The sequence below is a fragment of the Phaethon lepturus genome, unplaced genomic scaffold (assembly GCF_000687285.1).
Source record: "Phaethon lepturus isolate BGI_N335 unplaced genomic scaffold, ASM68728v1 scaffold49910, whole genome shotgun sequence".
In the NCBI taxonomy this organism is placed as follows: Eukaryota; Metazoa; Chordata; class Aves; order Phaethontiformes; family Phaethontidae; genus Phaethon; species Phaethon lepturus.
In genome coordinates, this window is record NW_010515053.1 from 28205 (window position 1) to 39560 (window position 11356).

At 43.9% G+C, this 11356-nt stretch overlaps 1 protein-coding gene across 1 annotated transcript; it reads left to right on the plus strand.

The window, feature by feature from the left end:
* The first annotated feature begins 1004 nt into the window (after positions 1–1004).
* Positions 1005–10017, plus strand: PDE6D (phosphodiesterase 6D, cGMP-specific, rod, delta). The gene is made up of 4 exons (XM_010294779.1): positions 1005–1088; positions 5884–6009; positions 6862–6967; positions 9414–10017. Exons 1-4 carry the CDS (start codon positions 1007–1009, stop codon positions 9493–9495), a joined length of 396 nt encoding a protein of 131 aa, XP_010293081.1. The 5' UTR covers positions 1005–1006; the 3' UTR covers positions 9496–10017.
* The last annotated feature ends 1339 nt before the right edge of the window (positions 10018–11356 follow it).

The following is an 11356-nucleotide window of genomic DNA, read 5'->3' on the forward strand; positions in this document are numbered from 1 at the left end:
GCAATTAGTCCCTCCTCTTCTCCCAGATGGTTTCCAGTATCTTGTCTAGGAAGTACTGACTACAAAGGGTGCACTGCCATAAACCAGTGAAAGGAAACACCTGGAAAGGTGTTGGTTTGCATGGCCTTATCTCACAGATCCTGCTTTATTTAGGCTGCTTACATTTATGCTGGTGACGACTCAGAGCCACTCTGGTGAGCTGTGGAGCTCGGGGCCTCGGGCTCGCGGACAGCTGTATCCCTCTTCAAAATGGCATCGGGCAGGTGCGCAGGCTCCTCGTTCTGATGTGTCAATGTCTGAGTTATGGGAAAGATTTTTCAAAGGTCTGCTTAAGATCATTATTAATTGTCCCTTTGAAAATGTAAGTATTTCATACTTGCCTATATACTTTAATGACTAATTCACTGATCTGGGCTTTTTGAAAGCTAGCATGGCCTCACTTGCTGAGAGTGAAAAGAGGGGATCTCTCTGCTTAGTGCTCAGCAGCTGAAGAATTTCCATGAGTGGCACTTACCGGGTCAACAGCAATAGAACAACCCTTGATATTAATATTTTGTAAACTAGGAAAACCAAGCTTGATCGGGTGTTTTTCTAATGTCGTACAGGAAGCACTTCTTCTAGCATTTTTCAAATGCTGGAGAACAGCAATTGTTTGTGTAGAAGTATCTGTTACTGATAGTAATGTTTCTCTGCAGCACAATGACATTGCCTTTATCCTTTAAAAGCAATGGAATAAGATAAATGAAGTTAACAAGCTTCAGTCTAAAGTGAAAACTAAATCTGTGACTACACAACTCTTCTTGCACTCATTCTAATGAAGGGTTGGTTTGTTCATTTATTTTCTGGGAAAAAGTGTCTCTTTTCCTTGGCCTCCTGAGAATTGGGAAACGCAATTGAAACTCAGCTGGAGTAGCTTTTATTTGAGGGCTTAGCGAAGAACAGTAGGTGCAGCATTTAGGGATGTAGATAGCTTGTTTTCCTTAATTGCTTCCCAATCAGAAATTGGATGAACCTTCGGGATGCAGAAACAGGGAAAATCCTGTGGCAAGGAACAGAAGATCTGTCTGTACCTGGAGTGGAGCATGAAGGTACTGTGTGGCCTTACTGTGCATTTTGGGTTTGGGTGGTGCTGTATGTCTGGGTTGCCAGAGTTGCAAGCAATACCCCTGCTTTGAAGGACAGATGTCCTGGCTGTGACTTCACACCTTCAGAGGCTTCCACCATAATAACCTGGGGACCCACCACAATAACCTGGGGACATGTGGAGAAGGGTGGGAGTGGATCAGTGGCTGGCAAAGGGGACAAGTTAAGCAATGCTAAGCAGAGAGCACAGCTGGGTAAGGAATGAGTGGCCAACTTTTGCTAGGTCAAATGTTCGTTCCAAAATAAAAAGTATAAAAATACATTGACTTTTCTCAGTATAACAACAGGGTTTAGTCAAGGTAAAGGTCAAATGGAGAACCAGTGGGGAAGAAGCATACACAGTTATTACCTTGCCTGGCCACAACTGTCCTAATATTCTCATGCACTAAATTTGACCTCTGCTTTAAAACGGCATGCATGGCACATTTGCTCTGCTCTTCTGTCCCTCTGCCATTGCTAGGAAGGCCTGTTGCCCTTCCACTTCTGTCCTTACTGAGTAGCAGAGGACTTCACTGTCCCTTACACTTCCCCATTTGTGACAAAGCACTGTGATAGGTAATGTTCCTTGCCAAGAGCTTTACTTTGGCTCTGTGAAGAGTCTGACCTCACTGAATTAATTTTTAAGGCTTTTCTATTATGTGAGTACTGTAGCTGATCTGAAGTAAGTGGAATGAACTTGATCATTTAATTACGCTGGTGACATTGATTTATTTTTGGTTAAACATCAAGGACTGAGTTCTGCCTGGCATTACTAGGACTTACCTCTCCCATAAATTGGAAAATTGTTGTGTCTGAAGGAGGCAACCGGTGTATAATGATCCTTCTCTGCCCAGAGAGCATACAGAAGATCTGTGGCAAAACACTGTGAGTCCAGTAGTCTTCCAGCAATATGCCTGGTTTCAAAGCCACTTAAGGTGCAAGAGAAATGAGTTGCCTTCTTCTCATTTGGTCCCCACTCAACATTCATCTACTTTAAGACAAGAGTTCATTATTAGGACCAGTAGAAGGTTGTCTCAGCTTAAGAGGGGCTTGATGCCAGGAGTGGAGTTGCAGGTCAGAGCTATAGGAAAGCAAAGCGGTGACGCAGTGATTGCTAAGAGCATTTTCCAAGCTTTGTCTCCTTCAGCCTTGCTAACCTGTACTCCCATTCTAATACCAGTGGTAACAGCGAACAGTTCTGCCAATAGGCCTCAACAGATATTTACTCATGCTTACCATGCAAGACACCTACATTAAGGAACAGCATTCCAGCGCTTTAAAAGGTACCTGTAGGAAAGCAATTGAAATACAACTTTTAAAATGAAATGCGGTAATTCATTGGTTCAGTACTAAATTTCTTAAATTGCCGGTTAGGGATGCTTTGCCTTCTTGATATAAGTGTAACATTTGGCATGCCCACAGCAGCTAACAGGAGACCTAGGAGAAATGAGGAATCAGGCTTTAGAAAGCAGAAGAAAATCAGCCAAAAGTATTCCCAGTCTTCCCAGATTTTGTGCTGCAAAAGCTTCTCCTTGGATGCATGGCTAGTCTTTTAATCCTCTTCACTCTGTCTCAACAGACTGTTAACACTGCCTTGGTTCAATGCAAACTACAGAAAGGTGTGCTTTGGGGCAGAGAGGACAGCTGGAGCTGTGTCTCATGAGGTTTTCTTGTGTTGCCCCATTTCCCTCCTGCCATCTTTCTTGCTTTGGCAAATCATATCACCTCAGATTTTCTTTACATATAAACCAGGAACCCTCAAGCCCATCAGAGGAGCTTGGGGAATTAATTAAGCATACTCTGGCATGAGATTAATGCCCATTGTACAAGGAATTGTTAAGACCTTATCTGGTGTGCAGTTCAGTCATCCATCTTCTAGATGGATGACTGCAACCTGGAACAGGTGCAGAGAAGAGCTATTAGGAGAAGCCACTGAAAAGATTACAGATGGGAGGATGGTCTTCCTTAGGAGAAGAGAGAAAAGAGATGTTCTTGTATGGCTGAGCAAGAAAAGAAGGCTGAGATGGATATATTATTCTCAATAAATAGGCTAAGAAATGGGAGAGATGTCCAACAAAGGAGGATAATCTGACTATGAATTAAAAAAAGGTGTGGGGAAATGTGATTCTGGTACAGTCCTGCAACAGAAACAGTGAACAGAACAGAGACAGTCAGAATAATTGTTTTAAAATGAAGACCATGTGTGTCTCAAAATCATTATATAGTACTCACGTGCGTGTGTTCCGTGGACATTCAAGGCAAATCACAGTCTAGACATAGCAGACAAAGAATCAAATATATAGCAGAGTGAATAAAATATATTCCCTTTAAACAACACTTAATTTGCTTTTTAAATGAGACTTATATTTGATTAAAGTACAGGTTTCTTTAAAAAATGAACTATTAAGTTTCAAATCATGATACTGTATTACTACCTAAACTTACTATTACTGCTTAGATTAAATAAAAAGAATATTAATGTGGTATTGGATTGCTGCCAAGTCTGAACTGCTGAAAGTGGTGAAAATCACTGCCTGAGCACCTGAAACTGGAATTAATCATCTAAACCAGGTTTTGACAGCAGGAGCTGTTCCATGTACCCAGTTAGCTCAGTTCAGGGATAGTGCATTCAAAACTGGGAGGTAATCCGTAAAGTTTGGTTTCTTCCAGTTTATAAGCAAAACTTGGAGTAAGCTGCTGAGGTCTAGCACTTGTGAAATCCCCAGGATTGTTCCCAGTCACCACAGCCAGCTTTCATTCATGAAATACAAATAATCCTTTCATTGTCTAAGAAAAGATGTAGTTTGAAATATAAAGTAAGTTTGGTTAAGATTGCTTTTTTTCTTATATGTCCCAAATATTTAAGGTAGTTTTATTAAACTATATGAAAACATAATGATACAGATATTTTAATTGAATTTCAGTTTCTATCTAAATGCAGTTGGGCCCAAAATTACTTGTTTAGTAAATAAGAAATGTGTCAATCATCACTTTCTAATCTAATCAGAATTAAGTATCTGACTAAATGTATATTAGCTACGTAAGTGCTTAAATAAATGTGCAGGCATAGTATATCAGGTTAGCAAAAAGCAGTACTAGATTTAGGATAAAGGCTATGCTTATCTGCATTTCAGCATGTTTAATGGCCCTAGTTGATGAGAATTAAACTTCTTTCTCTTCTGTCTTTTGAATGGAAAAGAGAGGTATACAAGTAAAATGAGTTAAAATAAATAATTTCAATTAAAATGTTCTGCTTAATTGTATAAATATCAATTAAAATCTCTTAGATCAGAGGTTTAAAGACTACTCAGTCCTACTTTTATTAAAAGTAACCTTTTATTTTATAGTTTTACGATCTTAAAGAAAACCTCAGCAGTCTGTCTTGGGGATGAAAGAAATGTAATTACTAAATTGCAGAATAGTTTTCACGAGTCATTTTACACTTAACTGCAAAGGGATGTTTATTCACAACAGGCCGTAGTCTGTACTTGTGAGGGCAGTAAAGGATGGTGCCATGCAGATTTCTAGCTGAAAAAAATAATTGGAGAGCTTTTACATTTAAAACTCTTCCCTTACACTTTTAACTTTCTTTTTTGCCTTTTTTTTTTTAAACTGTGGGGCTGTGTACTTCTCCATGGGATAGGACGGTAGTTTACATTCCCTAACCCTCCAGCTCTCTGGATTGTTTTCACATCAAGGTCCTAGTCCATTAAACTGTTCCGCATCAGATGGATTTCCCTGGGGTTTGGTAGACTCTTCCTTTTATTAAACAGCAGCCTGCTATCTGCTCATGGACGTTTTGATACGCTTTCCATTTAGGAACAGTTTGGCTCATAAAGCACATGCCAGCTGTATTACCTCCCCTCTTTATTTCTAATAAATTTACATAAAACTGTTTCTAGTCGCAGGAAGGATTATGTGCAGTCATACCACTGAAGTATGGTTGGGAGGCTTGGGAGATTTTTAGTATATTGACTTCCCCCCTGTATTCTCCTGATTAGGAGCTTTCAGCATATTAATCAATGCTCCCAAACTGTCCCTTCTCTTACTCCTCCACCTCTAAAAAAAGCCTTATGAAATACCTACCAGGTACAGTTTGCCATTTGCTGTTGGCGTCTCACCCATTGCAAGAGCCCAAATACCTTGGATTGCCAAATTACTGTCTCTTTAAACTCTTTGGTTTGGTACTGACTTTACTGCCTGTGTGGGTTTCAATGTTTGTGGGACAGACATTTTGCATATTTTTACAGGGCAACTTCCCAGAGCTATGTGAGATGGCTGAAAGAGTGCTGTTGGGCTGAGAAATAGCCGTTTGTGGTTTGCTGGGGATGCAGAGTCTGAAAGGGAAGAAGTGAGGAGGGCTAACAGGCTTGGTATACTAAGCAGCCGTTCGGCTGCTTGTGATCATCAGCACACTTCCTAAAGTAAAAACTTAAGTTGTATCTCATATTTTGACTTGAAGAATTGTGGGTTTTAGTAATAAACAGCTAAGAACCAGGAGTCTGAGAGATGTTGTATCCCAGCGTTGTATCCCTGGTTCTGTCACAGGTTTCATTCCTGGCTCTGGGCAAGGTACTTAACCTATTTGCATCTTGGATTTCACTGCAAATATAAAAATTAGGTCCTTTGTGTTTGCGTTTCTCCTGCTGCTATGATCTTGTACTAGCACTAATCATTATTTCAAAGTATATTATAATATCACCTGAAGCAGCTGGGTTTGTTTTATTGTGTCCAAATAATACTTCTTTATCTGTTTCACAGCTCGAGTTCCAAAAAAAATCCTGAAATGCAAAGCAGTGTCTCGGGAGTTAAACTTTTCCTCAGCAGAACAAATGGAAAAATTCCGACTGGAACAGAAAGTTTATTTCAAAGGGCAATGTCTAGAAGGTATGCATCTGCTCTGTGTGCAGTCCTGCTGCAGTGCGGGGAGTGACCCCCAGCACGGCGGGGATTAGAGAAACTAAAATGAGTTGAACGTGGTGATTTTAATTTTTCAGAGTAGCACTGAAGCACTCGTCTCGTCAGGACTAATGGGCCACAGTATTAGGGATAGCATTTCATAAGTGTATTAACACTTTGTTATGTAAGCAAAAAATCTGGGTAATCATGCTTCAGGGCATAAATCCACCGCAGGCTGCCTGAGGCGAGGAAACAGGTTATTTTGGAGTCACCCATTATGGGGATTCATGCATCTTCCTCAGAAGCACCTAGTGCTGGCCATCACCAGACCGGAGGTCAGAGTAAAGGAACCTCTGGTTTACTTTGATTACAGCAGTGCCACCGAGTATTGTCCGCGTGACTCCATAGCTGCACATCTGATCTCCGTCACTGCAGCATTACTCTTAATCTGAGGTGGAGGAGGGGGAGATAAAACATTGAGCTCCTTGTCTTTTGGGTAACCAGTTGTGCAGTTAGTCTCAAGTGGATCCGGGGGATGTTTGCAAGAGGGGGAATGTGGTTTCCCTGTTCCAAATTAGGTGTGATGAAATTTCCACTGAATGCTAAGGAAGTGGTGTGACTTTATCATTACCATCAGCTATTTTAGAAAGGGAGTATCTGCGTTGAGGAGGGCAGGGTTCAGTGCAGTTTAAGCTGTACAAAGTAATTTAAATGTAAAATGTTGGCAGCACAGCCGGACAGTTTAGGGAGTTCCCCTAGCCTGTCAGGTGAAAAGCAAAAGGACCATTTGTGGATTTTATCTTCTTTCAAATGCCTCTGGATCTTCTTTTTACTTTGCAGAATGGTTCTTTGAATTCGGTTTTGTGATTCCTAACTCCACAAACACTTGGCAGTCCTTGATAGAGGCAGCACCTGAATCACAGATGATGCCAGCTAACGTTTTAACGTGAGTGCCTTGGGCTTACAGAATCTGAGAGCAGGCAAAGAAAAAACAATGATGTGTGGCATTTCCTTGGGGCCCACAGTGGGAATGAAGAGAGGGAGCTGCTACCAACTCTGAATCACCCCCACTACTGTTCACTGTTGAGAGATAAAAGGGGCTAAGCCAACCTCATTACCTTCTTTCCCATAGGTCCAATTTGCATTAGTATAGCAATAAAAGTTTGGAGAAAGTGGAACTGATCCTTTATTACCATTGCTTAATTTTTTTGAAAGGTGAACCATGAAAGGATTTTAAAATGCTTTGCAGCTTAATACCCCTTACATCCAGGGGGGGAAAAAAAAAAAAAAAAGGCAAAAAAAAGAGACGCTTGGGCCATTTCAAGTCCAGCTATTGATCACTGACTCTTGTCTGAGGTGGTTGTTTTTCATGCAGTATATCACCCATAGGAGCTGCTCTAGCATTTGTTTCATCACTGTACCATTTTGACAAGCTTTGTGTCTTTTACACTGGATTATAATCTATGCATTTAGTCATATGGAGTTGTATCTGGGAATAAAATACCCTTAACAGGTAGGAAACAGTCATTTTACAGTCACCTGTAATGGGATTCACACACCTTCCTGAAAAACATCTAGTCCTGGCCGCTGTTTGCACATTGACTTCTGAGTAGGTCGGCGATCCCTGGGGCTTGTGTCTGAGCAATGCATGCTGGGCATTGCTCCGAGTGCGGACAGCAAGGCACAAGCTTTGGTGGAAAAGGCTCCTTGACAGAGGCCCCTGGGAAGCTGTAATCACTGACAAAAAGCCACCCTCCCTGCAGTGCTAGATGGGTGCTGGCAAGCACATGAGGAGCACGTTGCCAGCAGAGACAGAAGGGCATGGGAATCCTCCTGCCAACAAGAGGCAGACAGGGAGCAGCCAGTCTCACCACAGGGTCACTGTGTCCTCTGGAAGACCTTTCTCTCCAGCATTTTCGCTCTCATTCCCTGCCTGGAGGAAAGCCAGTCACATCAAGAAGGCACCGGGATGGGAATTACCATCACTGATTTCTATTCATGGCACGTTTCAAAGAGAAACTCAGAAGAAGTTTGGACTCAGAAGAGAGCATCAGTGTTCAAATAGTGCTCCCTGGCACAATCTGCTCAGTCCCTTGTAGGTGCTGCATGCCTCCTCGGCTCCCAGAGCTGATGGCTTTCAGTCAGTACAGGAGGAGCCAGATTTGGGAATCAGAGTAAAGAAACAAAGACAAGTTGGCTTTCATCATCTTGGGAAATCAAGGCATTTTCAGGACTGGGAATCATGAGAGTCCAGTTCTCAAGCAACCTTGAGGATTTTCCAGTGTCCCATTCTTTCCCTGGAGTCAGTCCACTTGTAGTGGGCAGCTTAGCTCTCTCTCCTATTCATGGAGGTGTCCTAAAGTCATTCTTGAGGCTTTTCAGTAGAATCACCAGCCCAAAGAAATGCAATTGGGTTTTTGTGGCCCAAAGAAATCAACTTTTTTCAGCTGCCAAGACTTGGAAAGCCCCTCACTTTCTGATATTCCCAAAGACTTCATGTTTGTCTTGGTGTTTCTAATAGCAGGAGAGAATGGAGATGTGGTATTTGGTGCTAACCAAGGCACACTGCATGAAGGATTTCCAGGATGACTGAATGTCAGACTAAGAACATTCCCTGACATTTGAGTTCGAGCATTGTCCATGCCACAGCAAAACTGTACGTGCTTGCCAGGTTCAGCCTTGCCAGAGTTACAGATACCAAGAGCCACAATGGAGATGGACCTGCTGCTTTGATTTTCAAGAGCCAGGTTATTTAGACATGGTCAGATCACACTGCTCAGGTGCCCAGGTGTTGTAGCAACCCTGAAGTTCTTACCTTAGTCTACCGAAATCTCAAAGTCAGCAACTTAAACCATTGGTGTTTTGTCACACCCAAATCCACATTACATTGCAGTTTGTATAAAGTATGCTTGTGCGTTTGCATTTAAGCGCTTCTTGAGAGAAATGACATGTCAAGTTGGTTAAAGTAGCTTGCTCAGCATTGGAGGACAGAGATGGGGAATAAAAAAAGAATTCCCATTGGTTTTCACAATTCACTGCAAGAAAGAGGGGCCTGAAGGTGCTGGGACTGCTAGTATAGTTTTAGCAGTAGAAGTAAGCAGAAGTTTGCAGTTTGTTAGCACTCTCTGCAGCCTGCGTGGTGCTGAGCCCAGAAGGGGGACGGTAAGGGAGGGATGGGGGAACTGCTCCATGTAGGAATGCAATGGAGAGCTCCTTCAGCCCCAGTGGCCCCTGGGTCAGGACACAGTGCTCGCTGCACGTGGCTCCAAACCAAAGCTCGTGTTGAGGGGGGTAAGATGTCAGCCCAGGCCTGTGAGAGCACTGAGAGGAGCAGTCATTTTCAACCGTTCATGCATTCTTCTAATACCTCTTCTGCTCTTTTCCTTCCACAGTGGTAATGTTATTATAGAAACCAAATTCTATGATGACGACCTTCTCGTAAGCACTTCCAGAGTGAGACTTTTCTACGTTTGAGATGGGGCTTTTTGGAGCTGTTTTAGTTTTCCTCCATACAGTTCTTGGTGCAGAACCCCCTGACTATCCAGTGGAAGACACTCCTGTAGGCGGTGACCCTGGGGACCAGCTCAACGTGGGTTGTGACCTTTGCCCATCAGTTATTTTGCTTTCTCCTCTGACAAGACCAGACCAAACCCTCAGAGACGGGACCATCTGCTCAGCGATGCACTGGGGAATAGAGGCTGTCTCTGAACACGGGCAAACGATGGTCATGCAGAACCAATACTGTAAATTATGTTAGTCTCATCCTTTGTACTTCTCTGGATCCTGGTATAATCTCCCATTTCCACTCACACCAAACTCTTAATGCGTTTCATTTTTATTTTTCTCATGTTGTAGGTTTTTATCCTTTCACTGGATTTCTCTGTAACTGGTTCACACATCCTCTTACCCTGAACTTGTAAAATAGACTGTGATATCACCTAATGTAATTAAAACAAATTTCTCAATTAAAACATTCCTACCGTCCAAAGAAGGGAAGACATGTTAGTTCTGTGCATTTTCCTTTCTTCTACAAAAACGCCTCACAGCAGGCACAAACTCCTCTCACTGAAGCCAGCAGCAGGGCAGAGCTTTCCACAGCCCACCCTTGTTAAATTTCTTCCTCCAGCCAGCCTCGTAGGCAAAGGTCTCCTGACTGCTCTGACCGAGGTTTCTCCTTGCCCTCATTTCTGTGCATTAACCCCTCGGGGCAGTTTGTCCTGTTTGCCCAGTCACCAGTGTCCTGAGCAGCACTGCACGCTGTTCTGCTTTTCTAAGTTCCTGGGGATGCTCAAACCCTTCTGGAAAACCTGTGTCCCCCTGAGCCCAGCAGCATCACTGCTGGGCTGAGCTCCCTGAAGCACAAGGAGCTCATTGCTGATACCAGCGGTACCAGCGGTTGCCGATATCAGTGCCCGTGCACGTGCAGCTTTAATGAGACACAGCGGCAACTTTGCTGTGACAGGCTCCTCGAGCCCTACCACTGCTCTTTCCCCAGGTCATTTATAATTACCTCTAGCACACGTAAATCTTGGGAAGGGGACGTCTCCAGCTTCTGCTCTTAAACGTCACGGACAGCTTTATGATTGCTCCACACCTTGCTCAGCCTGTCCTGTGGCTGAGCTTGAGATTCGCAGGAGAGTCACAGGGAAATGAAACGCAGCATTTCAGATCCTGAATTCAGCCACTGGGTGTCTGTGGGAGGGATACAGCATAATATTTTTTTTAGGTGAATTGAAGTTGGATCATTAATCCCCATGAGAAGAGCATTATCCATTATAGCAGCTCGCTCATGAGACCTTGCTGACGGATGTCAGCCTGATGGACTCGCAGGGCAGAGTTTTCTCAGCAGCGTGACTCGTCCTGGGCCAGCCCTTACACACAGGGATTGACTGAAACTGCCCCCTGCACCCAGTGTGGACAACGCCCAGCAGTGATGGTCTCTCCATCAAAGAGGAGAGACAAAAGGTATCCAAAAAGGAAAAACAGAAAACGGTCGAGGGTCTCGCGAGCGGGTACCTCCATGTCCTCGGATAGACGCTTGGCTAGACACGGGCAGCGTGGGTCTGGCAGAGACGGGGAGAAGGTGTCTCCTCTCGCCAAGCTGAGCTACAGCCCAGTGCCGGGGACTCCCTGCCACGGGGGCAGGGGGATGCTCCCGGCGGAACTGAACCCAGCTTGGGTGCCTTTTACTTTAATGGCAAACAAGCGTTACATCCTCGCACCCTCTTCGCCCCACCGGCGAGGAAGGCTCCCGCGGGGATGCCCTCCCCGTGGAGCCGCACACGCTGGAGGTCTCTGCGGGGGCGGGGGGGTTAGGCAGCCGCCGACGCGCATG

Coding starts and splice junctions, on each gene's coding strand:
- PDE6D (XM_010294779.1), top strand. CDS start 1,007: ATGAACCTTCGGGATGCAGAAACAGGGAAAATCCTGTGGCAAGGAACA. Junction 1,089..5,883: donor ACCTGGAGTGGAGCATGAAG/GTACTGTGTGGC, acceptor TCTGTTTCACAG/CTCGAGTTCCAAAAAAAATC. Junction 6,010..6,861: donor CAAAGGGCAATGTCTAGAAG/GTATGCATCTGC, acceptor TTTACTTTGCAG/AATGGTTCTTTGAATTCGGT.